Genomic DNA, 26,874 nt, shown 5'->3' on the forward strand with positions numbered 1-26,874 from the left:
CAGGCTTTGGGGCTCACCCTGAGAGGAGGATGCTGGCTGTGCCCTCTGAGAACTCAGGTCTCTTCCTGGGGCCTCCCCTCACCAAGCCCAGAGTCCTCTTCTTCCAGGTAGGGAGATGTGCTGAAGGAGCTGGTCTGGGAGATGAGTGTGATCATGGATCAGGGATAGATTTTGGAACAGGTTCAATACTGTTCTACCCGTGAAGATTTATATGAAACCAACCAAACATCCAGGTTATCTAAATTGTCAAATCTCCATTCAAAGCATTAGGGCAGCAGCTAAATATATTCATCACAATGAATTTATACAAACTTACATCCATGCCATGTTTATTGTAATTCAGAATATCCATCATGGTTACAGGGAATATATCTGTCCCGGAGAGTGCATCATAAAAAAAAAAAAAACTCTGAGACCTTCCCTTTTGTGAGCTTTTGAAATCTGGGATTCTGTCTGCAATCTCAGGAGAAGGTAGTGGGACATATCTCCAACCGTCTCAATGTGTGATGCTGAGAATGTGGCCTGACCATTACACACTTCTGTGTGAATAGATGTAGATGGGGGATCACAGTGACAATTTCGATCAAAAACTATAATAGGTCAGCACAGGAGCATAGTCTCATCATCAAGATTAGTGCAATTGCCTTTCCTGGGATCAAGAGAGGACATCTGTGAGCCCTCCCCTCTGAGAGCACAAGGAACTCTGGTTCTTCCCTGACAGGTCACACTTCTGAAACGTGGCTGGACAATGACACTCAAGCCCAGAGTCCTTACCTACATATTTATATCATTTCAGGTGCACCTGTGTCTGAAAGACTTTCTCCTTCATTGAAATGCATGAACATACCTTAGAGTTTGCGGTATTGCAGCTTGGGCATTTGACATTAGTTTGGTGAATTATATAATAAATAATCTATCTCCATCAGATAAATTTTTATTTACAGAGAATAATTCATAGGCTTATAGACAACTATGTAGGTGTGTACAGGATTGCTAGGATATGCTCATACACAGAACAGAATAAATAATTATATTTCATGGAAAGAAAACCATTGAACTCATAGAGTTGGAGAGTAGAAGGATGGTTCCCTGAGGCTGTGGGGAATAACGGGGGAGATGTGAAAAAAGTGTAGGCTGTTAATGAGTACAAAATGAATTTAGAAAGAATGAATGAGACCATCAGCTGATAGCACAACAAAGTGATTATAGTCAATAATAATTTAACTTTTACAGTTTAACTAACTAAAAGAGTGTAATTGGAGTTCTTGAAACACCAAAGACAAATGCTTCAGGGGACAGGTACTCCATTTACTATGATGAGATTATTACACATCACATGCGTATATCAAAGTATCACCTATACCTCATAATTACATAGACTTACAATATATTCACAATAAACTATAAGTAATTTTTTTGAAAAAGCATAAACACTTTTACTACCATCACAGCTGGGTCTTACCTGCAAGCACCAGTCCTGTTCTGATGTTGATGGGTAAAATCTAATACAAAATCTGCTATCACAAGTGTATAACACTTGACAGTGAACTTAACCTGCAAGGATAAGTGGTTTATCTCTGTTCAGCTTTGTCCCTCTCTCAGGAAATGAGCAGAGAACTCAGGCCCCTATGCTTTCCACAGGCCAGTCCATTGCCTGAGGTAGTAGAACGCTTCTCCCTCTACACAGGTATCAAACATGTACTCATCTTCTTCTGCCATAGTTAGCTCATCTCTGTAAGGACCACCTACTAACTTGAAGGTTGAATTGCACAATGCAATACAAAATCTGCTGACACAAACGCATACCACTGGGAAATTAGAAATGCTTCCTTATGCCTCCACCGTCTGAGCCCTGATGCCTCCACTATCTGAGCCCTGCAGGAGGCAGTGAGCCTGCTCACAGGCCCAGTATCATTACTACAAACATCATTTCAGAAAGCCACGAAATAAAGGCTGTCTATAGGCAAGGAACTCTTACAGAGTCTTTACCATTGAGAAAACCAAGAATCAAAATCAAAAGACCCACACAATATACATTGTGTTTGTATTCTAAAGGGGAAAATAGTTTTCACTAAAACTAAAGTAAATTCAAAAATCATGGGAAGAGAGAATTTATCCTATGAAAAAGAAACAGAGAAACACTTCTGGAAGTATATAAAAAACAGAGTGTTACAACACCCCCTGCCAAATCGTATTAACTCTCCAGCAATAAGACTCTACACAAAATAATATATTTGAGCTCTCAGTTAAAGAATTAAAAACACTGATTTTTAAAAACCTCAATGAAATCCAATCGTAAGTTGGGAACAAACACACAAAAATCAGAACACCAATTTAGGAGTTACTTAAGAGGTTGATTTTTTAAAATGAACTCTGGAAATAAAAAAATATCAAATTAATTACAATTTACAGCTTAAAATTTTAACAATGGACTATATTAAATTTGGGGAAAGCATCACAGCTTAAAGACAGGTATTTCAATTTAACCCAGTAAGATAAAGATAAAGAAAAAAATTAAAAATAAACCCATTGGAAAGTAGAGGATTATGTCAAACAACTGAACCACCGAGTCATAGATTTTCCTGAATAAATAAAAAAGTAAATAGTTTGGAGAACTTATTTGAGGAAATAATTGAAAAACAATTCCTAGTCTTTCTAGAGATTTACACATACAGATAAAAGAGGCCCATAAAACTCCAGAACATTGCATTGGAAAACAGAAGTCACCATTATCTATAAGTGTCAGAGTATCTAAAGTCAATAGGAAGAAAATAATTCTAAAATTAATAAAAGTTTCTGATAATCTATAAGAAATCTTACGACACTAATGGTGTATTTATCAGCATAAACCTGAACAGATAGAAGAGATTGGAGTCCTGATTTCAAACTTCTTAAATTAAAAAATGTGTCAAGAATACTTTTTCTACACTGCTAGACAAAGCTTCATAAATGAAGGAGAAATAAAGCATGTCTCAGACAAACAAATACTAAGGGAACTCATCAACGCTAGACCAGACATACAGGAAGTCATACATTTCATAGAGAAGGAAAAAATAGTCAAGATATGGAGAACATGTATTTTTTCCAATCAGATGTCACCAAATTTTGTATACAGTATTATAACCTGTGTCATTAGTATAAATTACTAATATTTTGTGTAATATTACAACTGAGAACAATTTTAAAAGAAAAAAGTATATTTGAGAGCACATGAACTAAACTGAATGTATTTTCAATTTTGGTCCAACTATTACACCTCTAATAATACCCTGGTTTTGAGTGGGGTTTTGGAAAAAATATATATTTTTTTAAATTTATTTATTTATTTTATTTTTTATTGTGATTATACTTTAAGTTCTAGGGTACATGTGCATAACGTGCAGGTTTGTTACATATGTATACTTGTGCCATGTTGCTGTGCTGCACCCATCAACTCGTCAGCACCCATCAACTCGTCATTTACATCAGGTATAACTCCCAATGCAATCCCTCCCCCCTCCCCCCTCCTCCCTCCCCCCTCCCCATGATAGGCCCTGATGTGTGATGTTCCCCTTCCCAAGTCCAAGTGATCTCATTGTTCAGTTCCCACCTATGAGTGAGAACATGCGGTGTTTGGTTTTCTGTTCTTGTGATAGTTTGCTAAGAATGATGGTTTCCAGTTGCATCCATGTCCCTACAAAGGACACAAACTCATCCTTTTTTATGGCTGCATAGTATTCCATGGTGTATATGTGCCACATTTTCTTAATCCAATCTGTCACTGATGGACATTTGGGTTGATTCCAAGTCTTTGCTATTGTGAATAGTGCCGCAATAAACATACGTGTGCATGTGTCTTTATAGCAGCATGATTTATAAACCTTTGGGTATATACCCAGTAATGGGATGGCTGGGTCATATGGTACATCTAGTTCTAGATCCTTGAGGAATCGCCATACTGTTTTCCATAATGGTTGAACTAGTTTACAATCCCACCAACAGTGTAAAAGTGTTCCTATTTCTCCACAGCCTCTCCAGCACCTGTTGTTTCCTGACTTTTTAATGATCGCCATTCTAACTGGTGTGAGATGGTATCTCATTGTGGTTTTGATTTGCATTTCTCTGAAGGCCAGTGATGATGAGCATTTTTTCATATGTCTGTTGGCTGTATGAATGTCTTCTTTTGAGAAATGTCTGTTCATATCCTTTGCCCACTTTTTGATGGGGCTGTTTGTTTTTTTCTTGTAAATTTGTTTGAGTTATTTGTAGGTTCTGGATATTAGCCCTTTGTCAGATGAGTAGATTGCAAAAATTTTCTCCCATTCTGTAGGTTGCCTGTTCACTCTGATGGTAGTTTCTTTTGCTGTGCAGAAGCTCTTTAGTTTAATGAGATCCCATTTGTCAATTTTGGCTTTTGCTGCCGTTGCTTTTGGTGTTTTAGACATGAAGTCTTTGTCCATGCCTACTGGCAAACTGGATTCAGCAGCACATCAAAAAGCTTATCCACCATGATCAAGTGGGCTTCATCCCTGGGATGCAAGGCTGGTTCAACATTCGCAAATCAATAAACATAATCCAGCATATAAACAGAATCAAAGACAAGAACCACATGATTATCTCAATAGATGCAGAAAAGGCTTTTGACAAAATTCAACAGCCCTTCATGCTAAAAACGCTCAATAAATTCGGTATTGATGGAACGTACCTCAAAATAATAAGAGCTATTTATGACCAACCCACAGCCAATATCATACTGAATGGGCAAAAACTGGAAAAATTCCCTTTGAAAACTGGCACAAGACAGGGATGCCCTCTCTCACCACTCCTATTCAACATAGTGTTGGAAGTTCTGGCTAGGGCAATCAGGCAAGAGAAAGAAATCAAGGGTATTCAGTTAGGAAAAGAAGAAGTCAAATTGTCCCTCTTTGCAGATGACATGATTGTATATTTAGAAAACCCCATTGTCTCAGCCCAAAATTTCCTTAAGCTGATAAGCAACTTCAGCAAAGTCTCAGGATACAAAATTAATGTGCAAAAATCACAAGCATTCGTATATACCAGTAACAGACAAACAGAGAGCCAAATCAGGAATGAACTTCCATTCACAATTGCTTCAAAGAGAATCAAATACCTAGGAATCCAACTTATAAGGGATGTAAAGGACCTCTTCAAGGAGAACTACAAACCACTGCAAGGTGAAATAAAAGAGGACACAAACAAATGGAAGAACATACCATGCTCATGGATAGGAAGAATCAATATCGTGAAAATGGCCATACTGTCCAAGGTTATTTATAGATTCAATGCCATCCCCATCAAGCTACCAATGACTTTCTTCACAGAATTGGAAAAAACTGCTTTAAAGTTCATATGGAACCAAAAAAGAGCCCGCATCTCCAAGACAATCCTAAGTCAAAAGAACAAAGCTGGAGGCATCACGCTACCTGACTTCAAACTATACTACAAGGCTACAGTAACCAAAACAGCATGGTACTGGTACCAAAACAGAGATATAGACCAATGGAACAGAACCGAGTCCTCAGAAATAATACCACACATCTACAGCCATCTGATCTTTGACAAACCTGAGAGAAACAAGAAATGGGGAAAGGATTCCCTATTTAATAAATGGTGCTGGGAAAATTGGCTAGCCATAAGTAGAGAGCTGAAACTGGATCCTTTCCTTACTCCTTATACAAAAATTAATTCAAGATGGATTAGAGACTTAAATGTTAGACCTAATACCATAAAAACCCTAGAGGAAAACCAGGGTAGTACCATTCAGGACATAGGCATGGGCAAAGACTTCAAGTCTTTTTTTTTTTTTTAAGACGAAATTTCGCTCTTGTTGCCCAGGCTGGAGTGCAATGGCACGATCTCCACTGACCGCAACCTCCACCTCCCAGTTTCAAGCGATTCTCCTGCCTTAGCCTCCCGAGTAGCTGGGATAAAAGTCATGCACCAGCACGCCCGGCTAATTTTTTTTGGTATTTTTAATAGAGGCGGGGTTTCTTCAGCCATGGTCAGGCTGGTCTCAAACTCCTGACCTCAGGTGATCTGTCTGCCTCAGTCTTCTCAAGTGCTGGGATTACAGGCATGAGCCACACAAATATTTATTAAGCATTTACTTTGTGCCAGGCATTATGCTAGGCGACCTCACTGTGTGCTGTTCCCACACAACGATCATCTGCTCAGAAATTAAAACCAAGAAAAGGAACATTGTCGCAACCATACAAACTGGGGGCCAGGGGGTAATATCTTGGATGCCAGAAATTCCCAGGCCAGAAAATGCACCAACCAGAAACCTGTTTTACGTCTTTTGATAAGTCTCCCCTAAACAGTTGTTTTAAAGCCTCTCGATGTTGACGGAGAGGAATGTTCTCTCTATGCTCCCCAGGGCTGGCGCCTGGTGGACATTCAAATAATCTGAATGCTATTTGATAAAAGGAGCCTGATGGCTTGGTGTAAAGAATATAAATACTTGGATTAGAAAATGCTTTTTTTCACTTCAGATGATTGCAAAAACCCTTATGAAAGATGTAAACATGGCTGGCCTGACTGTGTAAATGTTTAAGGGAGACCTAGTTCTGGATTCTTGAGTCAGAATCTTCCAGTTGTCCACAACCTCACAAGGCCAGAGAAGCGAGTGGAAATTTCTGGTTTTGTTTTGTTTTGTTTGTTTAGAAACGGAGTCGGTCTCTGTCGCCCAGGCTGGAGGGGACAGTGGTGCGATCCCGGCTCACTGCAACCTCCGCCTCCTGGTTCAAGTGATTCCCCTGCATCAGTATCCCAAGTAGCTGCGACTGCAGGCGCATGCCACCATGCCCCACTAGTTTTTGTATTTTAGTACAGATGGGGTTTCACCATGTAGGCCAAAATGGTCTGAGTCTCCTGACCTAGTGATCCGCCCACCTCAGCCTCCCAAAGTGCTGGGATTACAGGCGTGAGACACCGTGCCTGGCAGAGAGGAGATTTCTGTTCTGGAAAGGAGTGAGTGGACGGCACAACTGGTTTGGAGACACGACAAACCATCCCTCCATTTATAGAAGCAACGCACACAGGGAACGTCCTAGCGCCATCTGGTCTCCCACACACGCTTGGGACTCACCTGGGGGACCCGGGCCTTAGCCAGCACTGGTTGTCACTGCCCAGCTTGAGAGGCCCGGGCAGAAGTCATGCAGGTCGTGGATCTTCCTGTCCAGCACCTCCAGGAAGCTCTTCACCTCCACCTCCAGGTGGCGCTGTCGGGATTTACTCTCCTCAGCCTCCGTCTTTAGGGAACGCTCTTTGTTTCCTGGTTTTGATCCTCTCTCTGCGGCCTTCATCTTCTCAGAGACACCGTCGCGCTCTGACGTGAGCTGAGGTGTGAGTTCACTTTGTTTCCGGAGATCTTCCAGCTCTGCCTCCTTTTCTCGGAGCTCGGCCTCCAGCTCCTCCATCCTCCTCCTCAGCTGCGTGTTCTTCTCCTTCTCTCTGTGGATGTCACGGCCTCTTCCTCTGCTCCGCGCTGGCCGCCGACTCCTGCAACGCCGTGGGCAGCCGGGCGTCGCCCTCCAGCCGGGCCTGCAGCTCCATCTCCCGCCTCTTCCCGTGGGCAGCGCCCTGTGTCGAGGCCGCCTTCAGCTTGTGGTTCCCAGACTGCAGGTGCCGGTCGGCTGCAGCGGCGTGAGAGGCCTTTCCATCGTCCGTCCCGTTGACACTGGATGCCGGAGTAGAAGATGGGGCTCCACGCCCGGATTCTCGGGGATGATCACTCCAGGGCTCCATGTTCTCCTGGGTCTTGTTTTTGCCTATCTTGGCCGCTTCTTCCACCTCTGGGAATTTCTCTGCAAACTTTGTCAGCTGCTGCTCAGAGGAAAACCCCAAACCAAACGCCGTGTTGGCTCTACTGTGGGCCCAGTGCCCAGACGTCTGTGACGTGTTGGTGAAGGTCAGATTCCGTGTGACTGTGCTGTTTATGGTCACCTTGGCTCCGTCCACACTGACGATCCCATAGCTGTTCCTTGTGACATCACAGAAGCAGGAAACGGTGACCGCCTGTGGCTCGCAGGCATCCAGTTCTTGCTGTTGGGGTCAGTCTGGAAGACCCGCGCTCCGGGGTGAGGATGGGCTGTTCTCCCATCTCCAGCGCTACTCAGGCAGCCTATCCCACCCGGCCACTGATGTTCGCTCTCCACCCGCTGTGCATCCGCTCCCTGCGCAGCACATGTGGCGGCCCCTGCGTGCCTGGCTCAGCCCTGGTGCCCCTCCATTCCGCCAGGCTGGCCGGGCGGGGGCTCTGGAAAGAATCATTTTAAGAATTAAATTAAAAGAATAATCTGTAATAAGGAGACATCAGAATTCCATCTCAGAAAAAAAATGGAAATTATGTAATACATACAAAGTCCTGAGAAGAAACCTTGAAGCACAGGAAGATCTCATGTATAGTAGGTTGTAATATGTTTATTGCTAAAATTACTACCTGTATGTTGTTTTGAAAAATCGAAGCAAAGCATAATGAAATTGTTTTGTGCTTATCTAGTACAACAGCCTGTTAAGAAAACTGAAGAGCCCTGTAATCATGAGGAGGAGACCTAATCCGCGAGAGAGGCTCTAGTTCCTGTGTGGACACACACGTTTGCCGGCTTCTGCCCATCTAGGAACTGCTTCCTGAAGCCTTCAGGAGGCAGGAGGGTAAATGAGTTTCTGAGGACAATCTAATCACATTCTGACTAGGAGAAAACATTAATGACCTAGGACAGATTTAAAAATATGTAGTTAAAACTTCATTGAAAATTGAGACATTTTGGTTGTATATATTTATAGGGAATAAAGCTATGTCATGATTTATGAATGCAAATCAGAATAATTGAATCGAGCTAATTGACATATATATCGCCTCAGATCCTTATTTCTGTGTGTGTATGTGACAAGGACATTTGAAATTTGTTCCTGGCTATTTCAAAAAGACCAATACACTATGTTTAAGTTTACAAATAGACATCAGTTTATGTAAACTATAGAGAACGATTGAAAGGAGTTATGGATTACTATAATTTATATTAAGTTAATCATTATGTTTCATTCTTTAGGACATATTTTATAATATATATTTTTATTTTATTATAATATTAACTATAAAGACTACATATGTATGCATAACTTTGTGTTTTTACACATATATCTATAGATATAAATTAATGTCCCTGTAGCTATGTAATAGGTGATTACAACAGATGTTAACAGACTCCAAAAGAACAAGTGCAATTAGGAAGAATTATTCTTTGAAGGTATGTATTTTTAAAAAATACACTTATATATAAATTTTAAAATACTAAAACACAATTCCCAATTAAAAAAAACATGATAAATAACCATAGTGAAATATCACAACCTAATAAGACTCCAGAGTCCTGCAAAAATAAGCCCGTATCCTGCAGCTGAGAAAGGAAACCTCCCTGCATGACCCTGCAGGAAGGTTTGTGTCTGGGCTCACACTGTACTCCCCTCACTGTGTCTCTGGTACAATACAAGGCCGTGTCCTTGGTTTTCAGGCTGTTCATTTGCAGATGAAGCGTGTTCATGGCGTTATCTCTGGAGATGGTGAATCGGCCCTTCTGGGGTCTGTGAGATATGTACTACCCCCATTAGGATTAACTTGTCCAACCCACTCCAGCCCATTCCCTGGAGCCTGGTGGACACAGTTCATGTAGTAGCTACTGAAGGTGAATTGAGAACCTGCACAGGAGAGTTTCTGGGACCCCCCAGGCTTTGCCAAGTCTCCCCCAGACTCCACCAGCTGCACCTCACATCGGACACCTGCAAACACAGAGACACCCTTGTCAGAAACTGCCATATATATCCTCTGTTTCTCTCACTCATGTCCCCTCACACTCAACATCTCTCATTTCCCATAAATCGCCTTTCAAAATAGCAACAAGCAAAAACCACCAAAATCCATGGTGAATCCCCTGTATTCGGTGCTTATCACTGAATGAAAACACCTGGGAATTCTGGGGCTGGGCTCCTCTCCCAGAGCTGAAGGGTCAGGGCTGGCCTGGTTTTTATCAGTAGAGGGAGGGCCCTATTTGCATATCTCCTGCTATATAGCAAGCTCAGAGGTGGGACAGCTGAGGAGAAGGCAGTGCCCAGAGCAGATGAGTGTGTCCTGGAAAACACTGGGGGTAATCCTATCTCTCTGGAAAATATAGCTTCAGATTATGTGATTGTGCCTTGATAATCATTTAGCACACATCAGCTTATTTAATTTTTCATATTTGCAGAATATATTTAATGCAAGTGTCAATGTTACATTATTAGAGAAGGTAAATTACACACAGAACAGAGCAGTTGTACAATGTGTCCAATATCACACATCTGGCCAGAATTAGCCCTATTATCTCTGTCTGTGCCTCCAAACACTGGAGGAGGCTGCTCCTATGAGACAACTCCAGGGCAGTGTGGGATATGTCTAGAGAGGTTTTCAGGATGTCCCACCTGTCATAACAACTTTATGTAATTTTGCTTTTTCTAGTGTTTTCCTGAAATATGCAATCAGTGTTCATATGTGTGTATTTTCAGGAGTCCGTGATTATTCAAGTGTCAATATTCATCTCTTTCTTGTTATTTCTCAGCAAATGTATTCATTTTTGTTACTGCTTTATTCAAAACATCCATCAATAATGAAATCAAATTGACAGTATAGCATTTGGAAGATGTTGATATATGTGTGCAGTCATTGAATCAACACTTCAATCATGCTGTTAGCAATTGAATTCACTCTCTTATTTTTTCTCTCACTTCTCTGTAATTTTTATTTCACCACCTTGTTATTCTCACCACCCTGTTCTCAGAAAAATTTAGATCTCCATGTTAATTTTATACAAATTAAATAACATGAAATTTCCTGTGAATTCTTTAGCTTCCTTCACTCAGCACAATTATTTGATAATGTCCCCATGTTCTTATGTGAAGGAGGCATGCCTTGATTTCAATGGTTCATTGTATTTCAGACATGAATATTTCTCAAATTGTTTAACAATGCACCAAGTAATGGGTATTTGATTTGTTGTCTTAGCTTCTTAATGTTGTTTAGAAAGCAGATACTAAGCATGGGAATGGAAAAAATGAGAAAACGATGATCTTATTCTGACCTCATTAACAAAAAACTTGAACGACTACAAAAAATAAACGCTTCAACATATCTGAGTTGATGTCACAGAGAAAAAAACCCTGAAATCTGAGAAAATATGGGCCTGCAGAGAGAACTAGGGCCCATTTATTAGAGTACCTGGGCCGGGTGCCACTCATGGCCTGGTATTTAAGATGGAAAAATCTAACCTGGAAAAGTTTAATGAGTGGCTTGAGGACGTGCGTGCTAATGGTGTAAGAATGTGAAACTCTGGGCACTTCAAGGCTTTTCCTACAGAATTGAGGAAATCCCCAGACAACTCACCCACCTACTGTCCTGTGGTGTGGACTGGGGAGGAAGAACAGCAGCTCCGTTCAATGCTGAGTCCCCCTTCACTGTATGAAGGAGACATTTATTAAATCTTGTGTCCTGTGGGAACTGGTAGAATCAACTAGAACACAAGGAAACAGAGGAACAAAAGGAAACTCTACCCAGAAACACCTCCCATCTCTTTCCTGAGGAATGAAATCCTGAATCTGTGGGGTAAGGACAGTGGGTCAGAAGCTGAGGACGCTGATGAAAAACCACTGTGGCTGGGAAGAGACACTCTGACACTTGGCTAAGGGAAGGAACAGGAACGCTTGTAAGGCCATGCTTCAGAGCCAGTCTCACCACCCATAGCTAAGAAGGAGACTAGGTCAGAAGGTTGGAGAACGTCCATCTGTGTCCAAGCCCCTTCACCACACAAACAATCATCAAGTAAATGTGTCAGCAGGATTCACCTGCCACGACTAAAAGAGACAGGCTCTCTCTGGGAAGAATAACATATGAACACCCAAAGCAAAACAGGGAAACAAAAGCAGGTATTGCCAGAGGAATCTGAAATTTTTGTGAACAGTAGAAGCTGACTTCAACTCCAATAGCTGGGGCAACCATAAACTTGAAACCCAACCCTGACTAGATTCGCAGAAACGTGGTTAATGAAGGCCCAGCAGAATATAATATGTGATTTTCTCCAGGAAGAAAATAAATACAAGAAAATGAGTAACAAGGGAAATGCAAACGGGAATTCTACATGCATTACAATTTCATTAAAAGTGAAAGGCAAGTAAAATTATGTCATTTAAAAAAAGATCTTGAGACAATTTGTCAACACATTCATGTTTCAGGACACATTTTACAAAGTTTCTCTGCTAATAGCCATGTGATATACACTAAAAACATAGATCTATACAAAGAAATTAAGATTGTAAAAAAAGGGAACATCAAGATGAATTGTAGTTTTAATCTGTAATTGTTCCAACGTATGTGTATAAAGTGATGCAAAATTACATATTATATTTTATAGCATATATAATTGCAAACTGACAATAAGAAAGACCGGTGAGAAGGAGGAATTCAACGTACACAGTTCCATTATCTCTGTACTTCATATCAACGCCATCACAGTATTTGCATTAGAATCTATATACAATTCTTATTGTAAACCTTGTGGTAATCAATACCATATTTATAAAAAGTGAATTATATAATCTGTTAATAGAGATATAAACATCATTATAAAATGCTAATTTAAACAAAAATAACAGAAAAAATAATATTAGTCTAAAAATAGAATTTATTATAGTTGCTTTAAAAAAAGCAAGACCCAGCTGTTAGCTATGTACAAGAAAGTTATCCTACATATTCACAAATAGAAAAGATAAAGATTGGAAAACATGGATTATGAAAATATGAACCAAAAGAAAGCTATAGTAACTATGTAAATTTCAGAAAAAGTAGACATCAAAAAAAACTTTTAGGACTTAACAGATATGACATAGGATAAAGTTACCAGTTTTTTGAAAGACCCCGAAAAAGACTTACCAAATGTATAATAGATGAAGAATGCACCATTCGTTGTGATTTACAGAACAAACGTGATAAAAGAAGTAAAGATGTCAGACCATGCATGTAAGAGTGCACGTAAAAAACTTCCTCTTGAATTTCTCCCTGTTGCCGCCCACACCAGCCCCGGTCATGGAGCCTGCTGGACCAAGCTGATGCTGCAGTCAGTGAAGGTGAATCCAGAGGCTGTGCAGGAGAGGCTCAGTGAACGGCTGGGCTGTACAGTTTTTCCACCTCAGACTCCACCAGTGAACTTCACACAGGTCTTCTGCAAACACAGAGGGAACAGACTGAGAACAGCCCCATGTGGAGCAGCCACAGCTGGACCTGATTCATAAGGGACACTAATATTGAGGGTGATGAGAAGGGAAGCCCACATCAGTGCAGAACCCACGGTGCGGACACTGAGGAAGGGCACAGACATGGGGTGGCTCCTCACCAGGGCCTGAAGGAACAGGGGATGGGCTGCCTTTTATAAGGAGGGGAGGGGACATATTTCCATGTCTTTCTTTTTGTGATCATGGGTGCACTGCTCAGCATTGCTCATCCATCCTCTGTGTCTCCATTTCAGAGAGGGCAGGGTCAAAGGATTCCTGGGTCTGGATGCACAGGGTTAATCTGCCCATCACTCTTTCTCAGTCTCTAATGTGGACACTGGCCAGGTATCTTCATTGCAGAAAACATTATCGACAAATAAAACCAGTAAGAACATAAGAAATACATTTTCAGAGAAAACAGACATCTGTCTGTAATCAGTACATTTAGAGCTGCAAACCACTGTTCCTGACAATGAGGCAAAGTTAAGTTAAAATGAAAAAAAAAAAAATGTGTGTCTACATCTTGTCAGGAAGGAGTTTTATAATTATCATTGTATTGATATCATTTTGCCACAAAATTATTCAACATTGGATATATGTGCTCGTGTCAGGAAACAGTCAATGTGGAAATGTGTGTACTTACCCGAGTGAAGAGTTCTCTTGGAGACATGTTTGTTTGTCTGAGACAAGAGTTCACATGAGGAAATGTCTGTTTTCTGAGGAAAGGGTAATTGTAAGGACATATGTGGTGGTCTGAGGGAAGAGTCCATGTGGGGACATGTGTGTTTGTGAGGGAATAATCCACATGAGGAAAGGTGTGTTTGTCTGACAGAAGAGCCCGCATGCTGACAGGTGTGTACATGCCCATTCATGGATAGTGTATGTCTGAACTGAGCTGAACTTTGGGGAAAACTTTTCTCAAACAAGGAAAGAAAAGAATGTTTTGGGTTGTTTGCTTGTCAGGAAGAAAAAACCTGGGTTGTTTGCTTGTCAGGAAGAAAAAGCCTGGGCCATGTAGAAAATTGATTTTGTCTTAATTAAAGGTCTTCATTGAATGGAAACATCATATATGCAAGTCAGGAGAATTACTTCATTCTTTGCTGCATGTATCTCATAACATTCCCACACTCCCAAATACGTTATTAGATAATTTTGTAGAGTGTGTGTTTAATCCAGGGGTTCATGAACTGCTAAATATATTTTAATTGTATATATTTAGGTTTATATTTTCCATCACAAAATTATGAGCTTAGACAAATTAATTGTGTCACGTCTCAAACATTGCATAGCACTACTTAGAATATTCTTACTCTTCTTAAACAGAGGCTGTTTTACTTATTTTACAACCACCCTCTAAATTCCTGGAATATCCTGTTTCCTTGACTGTAGTTTTGGCTTTTACAGAATTTCAAACAAATGAAACGATACCATGTAATTGAAATGACTTCACAGAAGAAAGTGGAAAATGAAGTTGCTGACTTAAGTAACTTTGAAAGTGAGGAGATTCTGTAAGTTTTAATTGTAAACAAACCACACATAAGCACTCTATTGTAGTAGATAAATATGTTTCTTACAAGGGTACAACTTTACATTTCTGATGCCACTCTGCATGTGTCCTGAAATTGTGCGGCTAAGTAATAAAATGGCATATGGTGGGATGGGGTTCCTCACTTTGCAGTGGGTGGTTATAGACAGTCAAGGAAGGAAGACTAGAAAGGTCCATGTTGTAGCATATTTGGGTGGAGAGTCCAGTGTCTTCTCATTTTTAATGTAATCAAGTTACAGAAGATTAGATACATAAACAGTTTTGAAGTGTCCATAAACATGGGTTCATAAAAACATGCATATTTGCTAGGCCAATTGGTTGAGAGGTCCTAGAAGTACTTACACCACATCAACAACACACATATCCAGTATCACAATATTTTATTTTAATATTATTCTTTAAAATCAGAAACAAGCAACCTTTATAAAAATGGCTAATTCTATGTATGAAAAAGGTAATATAGAAAACGAGCTTAGAAATTATTATAACTTCCAGGAAACAGGGAAGTGTTCAAAAACAAAAGGATGTGCTGTGCCGTAAGGATGCAGGATCCAAACTAAATCAGCGCCCAGCACCTAATAAAGCTGTGGCAATTTGAACAATAAAATGAATAATGTAGCATGGATCTTTTTCAGAGTATGAAATAGACAACCATAAACCAATACGGATATTAATAGATGATTAAATAAATAAACAATGGGAAGAAGAACGCATCTCCTTACAGAAGTGTTCCAAATATCTCAAGCGGAGAGTCCTTCAATCAGTAGGTGAAGGCTAAACACTCATGCGTTGATTGTGGCCTGAGATTAGAGACATGGAAAAAAAAATCACTAATAGTGTATTTCATAGTGCGAATTCACATATAATGGCAAATACATGATCTGTGAATGAATTTTTTTTAATTTTTTTGGTCTAAATTTGTGCAAACACACACAGAGACACATTTTTCCGCAATACCCACTGACAAAGGCAACCACAGACTGGGAGAAAATACTTCCAAGTCACATATTTGTTAAATCATTTCATTTGTTTTGTTTGTTTTTGTTTTATGTTTGTTTGTTTGGAGATGGAGTCTCGCTCAGTCGCGCAGGCTGAAGTACAGTGGCGCGATCTCGGTTCATTGCAAGCTCCGTCTCCTGGGTTCACGCGATTCACCTGCCTCATCCTCTGGAGTAGCTGGGAATACAGGCGCCCGCCACTACACCTGGCTAATTTTTTTTTTTTTTTTTTTTTTTTTTTTTTTTTTTTTTTTAGCAGAGAAGAGGTTTCACCGTGTTAGCCAGTTTGGTTTTGATCTCCTAACCTCGTGATCCTCCCGTCTCGGCCACCCAAACTGCTGGGATTACAGCTGTGAGCCACAGACTCCAGCCAATTCTTTTAATTTGTCAAATGACTTTTATAATAAATATGCTAGAAAACTTACAACTAATCAAAAGAAAACAATGCAGTTAAAAATGAACCAAATATCAGGAGAGGCATCTCACCAAAAATTATATAAAAATCGTTAAATATATAGGCCGGGCGCAGTGGCTCACGCCTGTAATCCCAGCACTTTGGGAGGCCGAAGCGGGTGGATCACCTGAGGTCAGGAGTTCGAGACCAGCCTGACCAACATGGAGAAACCCCGACTCTACTAAAAATACAAAATTAGCTGGGCATGGTGGCACATGCCTATAACCCCAGCTACTAGGGAGGCTGAGGCAGGAGAATTGCTTGAACCTGGGATGCGGAGGTTGCAGTGAGCTGAGATCATGCCATTGCACTCCAGACTGGGCAACAAGAGTGAAACTCCGCCTCAAAAAAAAAATTGTTAAATATGAATTTTTTATTAAGAACATGTGCATTTAAATAAAAATTAGATACCATTACTCACCTATTAGCATGGTTAAAACTCACAATTCTCATGATGATAAATGGCAATACGAATGTGGAAAAACAAGAAATATCATGCATTGATGGCAGGAATTCAAAATGTCACATGCACAAAATGAGATTTTTTGGCATTTTTTAAATAGAGACAAAAATAGAGTTAAAATGTGAACTTGTGTTTGGGTTCCAAAATATTTACAACATTGATTCAGAGATTGATGTTTACAAAGATCAATTCAGAGGAAGTTCTGTATCAGATTTCTTAATTTGATTCATTCGACTATCCCTGAAATTTGCTTACAGAATAAATGTTATATGAAACATCTCTCAGATAACTAAAATCCCGTCCACTCAAGCCCTTGTCCAAGGTTCTGTCGCACCCAGTGCATAATGTAGCTGGTAAAGGTGTATCTGGAAGCCTTCCAGGAGACCTTCACTGAGGACCCAGGCTTCTTCATCTCAGCTCCAGACTGCACCGGCTTCACCTGGGAGTGGGCACCTGTGGGGAGGACGCAGGAATGGATGAGAGCCCACTGGACTGAACTCAACCCCTTCTCATCACTGGGACTTGGGAACCCCTTACCTGTACCTGCTGCCACCAAGAAGAGGATCCTCCAGGTCCGGTCCCTAATGAGGAGCTGTGCTCTCAGGGGCTTCTCTGGGGGAGGGATGTGGTTATTGGGTGATGATCTCAGGGCCCAGACATATCCATATTTACCTCCGTGGATCTTAGGTTATTTGTATATTCAGGAGACAGAGCATTTCATAGCTCAGGACCTGATCCAGGATAAGAAACGGGAGATGAATGACACATCAGCCTTACATGAGTGGGATTCTGATGGTCCAAGCCCTAATCCTGCTTGAAGAAATGGATGCCCTGCTCCATTTACAAACTTTTTGTGGCCAGACATCCTTTCACTGAAAAGCAAACACCCAGAGGACATGCTCCTCACTGTGAACCCACATTTGAGTAGCATGGAGACCACACGGATGATTTCTGGAACCATCACTCTTCCTGACACTGACCAGGTGCTGTGACCCCATCTTGGTCGAATCAGGCACCAGCCACAGCTCATTGGTGACTCTGAGAAAGTGAGTGCTGATGTCCCACGTGAGTGTCCAGCAGGTCCCTCTGAGATCTGCTGTGTGTTCCTGAGACAGTGTCTCCAGCACCTGCCTGGCTTCCTGATCATCCAGATCTTCAATAGAACCACCATTGATATACAGATTTGCCCTGTGATTCATAATTAGAGTTGATTTTCTCATCTCACAGACAATAGGAATCAAAAGATGGAAGAGAACTTTGGAGTTCTTTGTGAATTCACTACTCCAAAAATAATTGTCAAGGAATTCGTGTTTTGAATAAGTCTGGGTTTCATTTCCTACTCCATTTAATAGAATTTCACGAACTTTTTATGTACTTTCAGTTCATATCCATAGATCCTCATCTTTACATATTGGTTTCTGACTCACTGGGTCTGTGTACCTGCCACACTCTCAGATCCATCACTGCCCTGTCAAATGCACAATGTGGGCAACATTACCTAACACTGAAATCTGGCATTTTTATTCATAGGAATTGAGTGACTCCCACATTCTGTATCCATTCAATTAGTAAAACTATTCCTATCCTTTATATCATCACTATTAAGATATTTATAGTCCTGGAAACTCACTTTAGAAAATAGTTCTCATTACCTTAAATTATATGAATGGTTCTGATATAACAGGATATTTAAAGGCACATCAGCAACTTGTTGAACACATAGCTTTTGTTGTTGTTGTTGTTGACAAAGGAAGATACCTGAGAGGAAACTTCCTCCCCATCCTTTTGTACACCTGCTCTGGGGTTGGAACCTGTGCTTAGTGGCTCCTGAGCGCGCCCTCCAGCCCAGCCTTGCCTTGCAGTGAGGTTTCTGCAGTGGCTGTGACCTTGACCAGGCGTCTCCAGGGGAAAAGCTCAACTTTCATCTTTACTGCCTTTTGTGGTTTCAGTGCCCCTGGACTATTTTCTTACATCTTACCTGGATTATCTTACATCTTACCTGGACTATTTACCTGGATTTGCTTACATCTTACCTGGATTAACTATTTGTTTACCTCTTACCTAGGCTACTGACTTACATTTTACCTGGATTATTTGCTTACATCTTACCTGGACTATTTGCTTACATCTTACTTGGACTATTTGCTTACATCTTACCTGTCTATGGACTATTTGCTTACATCTTCATACAATCATGGAAGAATGGGGGAGGGATCTGGAATGGCAGATTTGTCTTTCTTCACATAGGACAAGGTGCTGGAAAAGTTCTTCCCTGTAGGATCTTTTGGAGAAGGCTCTTGGCATATTTTTCAGGAATTATAACTCCCCCACTTCTGACCCATATGAAACATATTTGGATTGTATTTTTTCGAAACTGGAGGTTTCTGGAGGGAAAGTCCAGAAGACCGAGGAGTGTACGGCCCTCTGGAACTGTCACTTCACCATAGTCCACATCTGTCTTGCAGACGTCTATAGTGCTTACCATGTAAGTGCCCTTTATGTACATATATGTGTGTGTGTATATATACACACAGAAGTGCGGCTTTTGTTCCAGCAAAGCAAGTGTCAACTGCCATTCTGGACACACTTGTCTCTCCAGTTTTGCGAGTGGGCAATTTTTGATTGGAATTTCATTCCTTTGATGAATTCCCGAAGGCACTGAAGATCAGATTGTGCAGACGCCTCTTGACATAGGAATGAGGTGATGACTTTTGTAATCTTTACATTTTGGAGCAAAGACCAAAAGTACAACCAAAGGTCCTCTTCATGTGTTATTGGAGGCAGGATTCTAACCTGATTACATAGATGTGGCACCTGGTTGGACATAAATGAACAGGCAAGGAAACAGAAAAAGGACATGGCACAACGTTTATGAAAAAGTCTCAGCAATTTTAATTTTCTTCTGAGGAAGCTGAAATTGTGAAAGTAAAACAGTGTGACTGGTCATGTCTCAGGTGATGTCGTGTTCTGGAAAGTATCTCCAGTCCTAGGCTGGATCTAGTAGGTGCACTCAGGCCCCAAATCCTAAAGCAGGGACTTGTATTCCTTAAACAGATGATATTCCAAAGAGAAAGCTATTCTCAGGTAAGCTGCAGAGCAGGGAGGAGGACATGGAGGTGTCCTTGGCTTCCCAGAATTGCTGAAACTTGAAGACCAAGGCCACCTCCTCATAGCTGGAGCAGAGATCCACCTATGAGTACATCACATCGGCTCTGTCTTCAGGAATCTTGGGCTGTGGGGGAGGTGAAGGAATGTGATTTATTCCTTTCTGCTAACGCAGTGTGCTTCAGAGAAAATGAATTGAAAATTTAATAAACATGCTTTTTGCCATAGTAAGGGAGAGAATATGAATAATTCATGGCAATGCAAGTGGTCACTTCAGAGCTGGCAGAAGGAGCAAGTACACAACTGAGAGAAGGAAGCGCCCTGCCCCAGGAAGCAGGTGCGCTAAGACCATCCCCTGAGAACTGCCCTCCAGATGCCACGTGTCAGTGGAACCTGGGCCCGTGCCTGGGATTTGCAGGTAGTGTGGAGAGCAGAGCACAGCTCCATTCCACCTCACTGTGTGACCTAGGATGTGACCTCTTCCTCTGAGCTTCATTCAAACTAGGTGTTAAAATCAAATAACAGCAGTAACTTTACTTGTAAACTTTCCGGTAAGAGCCAGTGATGATCAGAATTGTTATCACTGTTGTTGCCCAAACCCTCAAATATAAAAATACCTGTGTGACCCCTCGTCTCAGACCTCAGATGACCACCTCGCAGAGAGTACACCTGCTTTGTTTCTGTCACAAACATGGTATTAGAACTGGAAAGCATGTGTACCTTGTTATAGAATTTCTATCTTAGTTATGTTACACTGGATGAAGTTAGAATCAGTGAGAGTTAGAAATTTGGCTGATGGGATGTCTAAGCAAACTGTCTATGGTGTGTCTTCATTTCTCCCTGCTTATTATAGATAATGTGAGAGGAGAGAGAAAAATTAAAGAGGAAGCTATTGACCAATAGTCAGGTGTTTGATAAACAAAGGAGGTTTTCACATCTTCTGTAAACCCCATTAAATTAAATAAATTAACGAACATTAAGACATTTTTCTGCATTTTGGATGCATGTCTAATACAGACTTAGATTTAAATGCAAAAAGAGATAACACAGAAAATGGAAATTTGGCAGCAGATCATTTTGCCAAAAGGTAGATTTAAACTAGTTTGTAATTTTACCTAGATATTCAAAGAATAAACCCCAGATTCAAATAAGAAATGATAAAATTTCAATGATTAATGACTGGTTGAGAGAAGCTTGAACTAACAATATTTTGATGAATCATACATCAATAATAAAACTTTATCCAGTGGTCCAAATTTTCAAGGGGTTGCTTGAGTAAATAGTTTCTTTTCTTTTTCCATTTTATTTATTTATTTATTATTATTATTATACTTTAAGTTCTAGGGTACATGTGCATAACGTGCAGGTTTGTTACATATGTATACTTGTGCCATGTTGGTGTGCTGCACCCATCAACTCGTCATTTACATCAGGTATAACTCCCAGTGCAATCCCTCCCCCCTCCCCCCTCCCCATGATAGGCCCTGGTGTGTGATGTTCCCCTTCCCGAGTCCAAGTGATCTCATTGTTCAGTTCCCACCTATGAGTGAGAACATGCGGTGTTTGGTTTTCTGTTCTTGTGATAGTTTGCTAAGAATGATGGTTTCCAGCTGCATCCATGTCCTTACAAAGGACACGAACTCATCCTTTTTTATGGCTACATAGTATTCCATGGTGTATATGTGCCACATTTTCTTAATCCAGTCTGTCACTGATGGACATTTGGGTTGATTCCAAGTCTTTGCTATTGTGAATCGTGCCGCAATAAATATACGTGTGCATGTGTCTTTATAGCAGCATGATTTATAATCCTTTGGGTATATACCCAGTAATGGGATGGCTGGGTCATATGGTACATCTAGTTCTAGATCCTTGAGGAATCGCCATACTGTTTTCCATAATGGTTGAACTAGTTTACAATCCCACCAACAGTGTAAAAGTGTTCCTATTGCTCCACATCCTCTCCAGCACCTGTTGTTTCCTGACTTTTTAATGATCGCCATTCTAACTGGTGTGAGATGGTATCTCATTGTGGTTTTGATTTGCATTTCTCTGAAGGCCAGTGATGATGAGCATTTTTTCATGTGTCTGTTGGCTGTATGAATGTCTTCTTTTGAGAAGTGTCTGTTCATGTCCTTTGCCCACTTTTTGATGAGGTTGTTTGTTTTTTTCTTGTAAGTAGTTTCTACCTCCCCTACCTGTGATTTCTGGCAGAATCTATCATCCTCTAAAACCCAGGGACCATTAAGAACAGAGACAGAGGCTTGAATACTATGAAGTTTTGAGACACCCAAATTGCTGCCTGGACTGATTGGTGAGGATGATCTCTATAAGCCTCGTCTTTGAAGAGTGTATGGTGGTTTTGTTATAATGAACAGGTAGCAACAAAGACAGTCAAGGAAAATGAAGGAGGAGGGGAACATGGTCTAAACAGAAGAACAGCATAAAGATCCAGCAACTGACATCAGTGAAAAGGAAGCATATAGATTACCTGGAAGAAAATTAAGTAAATATTAGAAACATGTTCAATGAGCTAGTGGCATCATGCAAGAACAATGTGAGAATTTTAATACAGATAAAACATTTAAAAGATGACTAGGCAAAAATATTGATACTGAAGAATACAATAAGTCAGACCAAAATTTTTTAGAGGATTTTAGACCAGACTAGATTAAGTAATAGAAGAAACAGTAAACTCAAAGAAAGATCATTTGAAATAGTAGAGACAGAGAAGAAAAATTTAAATGAAAGAAATAAAAAAGAGTTAAAGACTTATGAGTCAGGAAGCACAGTGAAAATGAAATTATGCGTTGAGGAGTTACGCAAAGATAAGACAAAAGCGGTAGTGAAGGAAGAGGGTGAGAGAGAGACAGAGAGAGACAGAGCAAGAGAGGCGGAAAGGTTTTTAAAGAAGGAATAGCATAGAAACTTTCTAAATCTGGAGAAGCAAATATTTGTCCACATCCATGAAGCTCTATACATTTTACATAAGGTAAACCAAATGAGAAAAATCAGAGATAGTTTGAAACCACATTGCTAAAGGAAAGGTTTTTGAAAACGGAAAGAAAAAGTGCAGATTTAGCAGAATTTTTCAGTTCAGAATGGAGAGGAATTATACTCGATAATGTATGGTTTATTGATTGAGATCATTTCTGAGAAATGTATTTCTACTCAGTGTCATCATTGTGCAGGCATCATAGGGAGAACTTACACAAACCTACAAGGAATATCCTACTACACATAGACTATGTGGAATAGCACAATGTTTCCAGACAACTAACCTGTACAGCATGTTACTGCACTGAACACTGCAGGGAACTGAAACGCCATGGTAAGTATCTCTCTATCTAACACATCTAAATATGGAACATCCTTAGTGAAAATATGGTATTACAATGTTATGTGGCCACAAACATATATGCGGTCTATTGTTGACTGAAACATTGTTAGGTGGCCCATGACTGTATTCCAATTGCTGAAAAACAAAGAAAGCTCTGCCAACCAAGAAACTTTACCGTGTAAATCTTTTTGTAAAAGAAAGGATCGGTAAGACCTTTCCCAGAGAAGCAAAAACTAAAGGAGTTCTTCAACTCTGGGCCTGCCTTAAACACCAAAGGGTCTCAATTAGGTCTGCAGAAAAATGACATCGCTGCATCAGCTCCATTCTGGTCTCTGCCATGTGACAGTTTTGTGTGAATTTTCTTTCTGCTCTCTCAGGACTTTTTTTCTCTCTCAACTTCTAACTCCATTCTCCTTTTAATTCTCAGTTTGTTGAAATGATTCATATTTAACTAAGAACACTAAAAACTTTGGAAAAAAATTCCATCTTAAACTCAATAAATTTAATTACCTGTCTTCACGAATGCCCATCTGTTCTTTTCTTGTTTTCCTATGGTATGTGGCCCTTGTTTCTACTTCAGTCCACTCCATATTTCCATATGCATGAGGCATCCAACCATCACACACCCAGGAACATTTTGGAGGAAGGGACCCTACCATCTGCCTCATCAGCCTTCAGGTGCACAGTGGCCATTCCTTCAGCCGTTGTACGTGCTTTAGGGCTTTTCATTTAAAAGTGTGTTTCACTATCTCCCAAATAAAGTTCCTGGACCTTAAAAAGTGATGTGGTGTTGGGGGCATTGACAGCCTAATTTCATTGAATGTCTCTTCTGCCCTTGGTAATAGAGGAAGACTGGGAAGAAGGGAACAAAACTCAGACCTCATGTAACTCCTCATTTAGCAATAGATTCAGTGCAAATTTAGAAAGTTGAAGACATTGAGTAATGTTGGTGTGGTTTTCTGTGGCATGCTAAGGAGACAGCAGAAGATGGTCAGTGGTCAGTCTCCATCCAGCTGGTACCTATTGTCCATTAGTTAGGTCTTCAGAAAAGATAAAAGACAACTTTTGTGACAAAGCCCCAAGGGCTTCATTAAAACACTTTGCCCAGAAATTGGTCAACAGGGACATGACAAGTTTTTATATCACAGCTACTATTTTTTGCCTACTTTATGTAGAAATCTGAGAGATGTAACCAGCCTCAGGGGGCTGATTCTCCATCCAGGGCACAGCACTAACAGAGTTATGAGTTACGTGGTATTAGTCTGTCTGGGTCTTCATAAGAAGACAACACTGAGTGGGTGGCTTAAACAACAAATATTGATTTTTTTACAAATCTAAAGTCTGAATGTTGAAGATCAAGGTGCTGGCAGGGTTGGTTCTTGGTGCGGCTTCTTCCTGGCATGCACTGGGGCACCTTCTAATACACTGCGTCTCCACATGGCCTCTTCTCTGTGTGCACGTGCAAAGTGAGAGGTCTCTGGTGTTTCTTCCTCTTCTTATAAAGACAGCACGTCTATTGCATTAGGTTCTCACACTTCTGACCACATTTAACCTTAAATGTATCATTAAAATTCCAATATAGATCCATTGATTTTAAGGTTTCAGCATATGAATTTCAAAGAGGGCACAATTCGATTGATGACATAAACCAAGAGATGGTGAGAAGCATTAGAATATATATATTATTAATCACTAAGCAATAATGGGCCATGCAGGAACTTGTAGGAAAGTTCCTAGTAATCGGTGAAATCTCAATTGTAAGAGGAAAATGTGCCTTCCTCCTTTCTTTTCTGGCAGAAGAATGTGAGGAAGCAGAACCACAGATATCAAAGAAAGAGGAGCCCTGGGGACAGCTGAGGTGCTGGTGAGGAGGGAGAGCACTGAGCAGATGAGGAAGCCCCGCCCTCCCTGCACCTGCTCCTGACCCGGCCTCCTGCTCTGTGGGCCCCGCGCGCCCCCTGCTGGTCCTGAGCGGCACCTGCGCCCGCCCCCTCCGCCTCCCTGCAGGGAGGTTTGTGTCTGGGCTCACACTCACCTCCCCTCACTGTGTCTCTCGCACAGTAATACACGGCCGTGTCCGCGGCGGTCACAGAGCTCAGCTTCAGGGAGAACTGGTTCTTGGACGTGTCTGTTGAAATGGTGACTCGACTCTTGAGGGAGGGGTTGTAGTCGGTGCTCCCACCACTACCAGAGATACGTCCAATCCACTCCAGTCCCTTCCCTGGGGGCTGGCGGATCCAGCTCCAGTAGTTACTGCTGATGGAGCCACCAGAGACAGCGCAGGTGAGGGACAGGGTCTCCGAAGGCTTCACCAGTCCTGGGCCCGACTCCTGCAGCTGCAGCTGGGACAGGACCCCTGTGAACAGAGAGACCCACAGTGAGCCCTGGGATCAGAGACAGCCTCCCATATCGTCATATCTGCATCCCCGAGACACTCACATCTGGGAGCTGCCACCAGGAGGAGGAAGAACCACAGGTGCTTCATGTTCTTGCACAGGATGTCCGTGACTCTCAGAGAACATTTCCCATGTGAGCTGGACCCTGAATTTAAGGAAATGTGTGGTGGTTTCCTGTGGGTGCCTAAGTGAAGATTTGCATGTGGGTGGTGCCTTTGTATGGAGAGGTGAAAAGGGATGAGGCAGGCCCCAGTCTTTCCTACAAACACAACGTAGGAAATATTACTTATCTCTGAAGTCTGAATAACTTTTCCATAGGGATATAGTGTCTCCCCTAGTTATGTGCCCATTGAATTAAAAAACCGTCCATATCCTTCATATTCTCACTATTCAGATATTGATTATCCTATAATCCCACTGATAAATATTGTTCTCATTGATTTTTGAGTGATATAAGTGGTCTATATGAAATAGAATATTTAAACGATTATCAGCAACTCGTTGAACACTTAATTTAGAATGACTTGTTGAATAAGGAAGACTCAAGCCCGGGAAGAATATTTCCTTTTATTTATCTCCAACAAATAAGTGAGAACATATAATATCTGGTTTTCCATTCCTGAATTAGTTTGCTAAGAGTAATGACTGCCAGTTCCATCATATTCCTACAAAGGACATAATTTCATTCTTTTCTTAGCTGCATAGTATTCCATGGTTGTATGTAGCACACTTTTCTCTATCCATTCTGCCAGTGATGGGGATTTAGGTAATTCCATGTCTATGCTATTGTGAATAGCGCTGCAATGAACCTACTTGTTTATATTCCTTTAGGTATCTGTCCACTTGTAGGATTGTTGGGTTAAATGAAACTCCTGTTTTAGATTATTTGAGGCATCACCACACTGCTTTCCACAATGGTTGAACTAATGTATATTCCCACCAGAAGTGTATACATTTCCCCTTTTTTCTACAGTCTTAAAAGTCTGGTTTTTTTTAAAGATTAACCATTCTAACTGATGTGAGATGGTACCTCATTGTGGTTTTGATATGTATTTCTCTAATAATAGTGATATTCAGCATTTTTTCCTATGCTTGTTGGCCACATGTAGGTCTTTTTTGAAGTGTCTTTTCATGTCCCTTGGTCACTTTTTATTTCTTGAATATTTGTTAAAGTTCCATGTATATATTGATATTGGACCTTTGTCAGACGTATAGGTTGTAGATATTTTATTTCCCATTCTATAGGTTGCCTGTTTACTCTGTTGATGGGATTTTTGCT

General features: G+C 40.8%; 1 protein-coding gene, 1 long non-coding RNA gene, 1 pseudogene and 1 gene segment (V, D, J or C); 1 reads left to right on the top strand and 3 right to left on the bottom strand.

The window, feature by feature from the left end:
• On the top strand, nucleotides 1–26,035 carry LOC144330503 (uncharacterized). Its single transcript, XR_013396759.1, has 4 exons — nucleotides 1–107; nucleotides 22,042–22,173; nucleotides 23,035–23,190; nucleotides 24,997–26,035. It is a non-coding gene; the product is annotated as an uncharacterized LOC144330503 (long non-coding RNA).
• Nucleotides 1–26,874, bottom strand: part of LOC720890 (immunoglobulin heavy variable 3-48-like) — a 109,134-nt gene that overhangs the window by 61,845 nt on the left and 20,415 nt on the right.
• Nucleotides 7,104–26,874, bottom strand: part of LOC106999631 (homer protein homolog 2 pseudogene) — a 115,687-nt pseudogene continuing 95,916 nt past the window's right edge. Inside the window, exon 2 of the transcript XR_013395306.1 lies at nucleotides 7,104–9,777. The product of XR_013395306.1 is annotated as a homer protein homolog 2 pseudogene (transcript). The remainder of the gene's footprint in view (nucleotides 9,778–26,874) is intronic.
• On the bottom strand, nucleotides 12,355–25,736 carry LOC720904 (immunoglobulin heavy variable 4-59). The gene is made up of 7 exons (XM_077942165.1): nucleotides 25,639–25,736; nucleotides 25,235–25,555; nucleotides 17,292–17,366; nucleotides 16,713–17,207; nucleotides 16,143–16,249; nucleotides 15,562–15,639; nucleotides 12,355–13,244 (listed from the first exon to the last, which is right to left on the bottom strand). Exons 1-4 carry the CDS (start codon nucleotides 25,682–25,684, stop codon nucleotides 17,044–17,046), a joined length of 606 nt encoding a protein of 201 aa, XP_077798291.1. The 5' UTR covers nucleotides 25,685–25,736; the 3' UTR covers nucleotides 12,355–13,244; nucleotides 15,562–15,639; nucleotides 16,143–16,249; nucleotides 16,713–17,043.

The sequence above is a fragment of the Macaca mulatta genome, chromosome 7, assembly GCF_049350105.2.
Source record: "Macaca mulatta isolate MMU2019108-1 chromosome 7, T2T-MMU8v2.0, whole genome shotgun sequence".
NCBI classification, from domain to species: Eukaryota; Metazoa; Chordata; class Mammalia; order Primates; family Cercopithecidae; genus Macaca; species Macaca mulatta.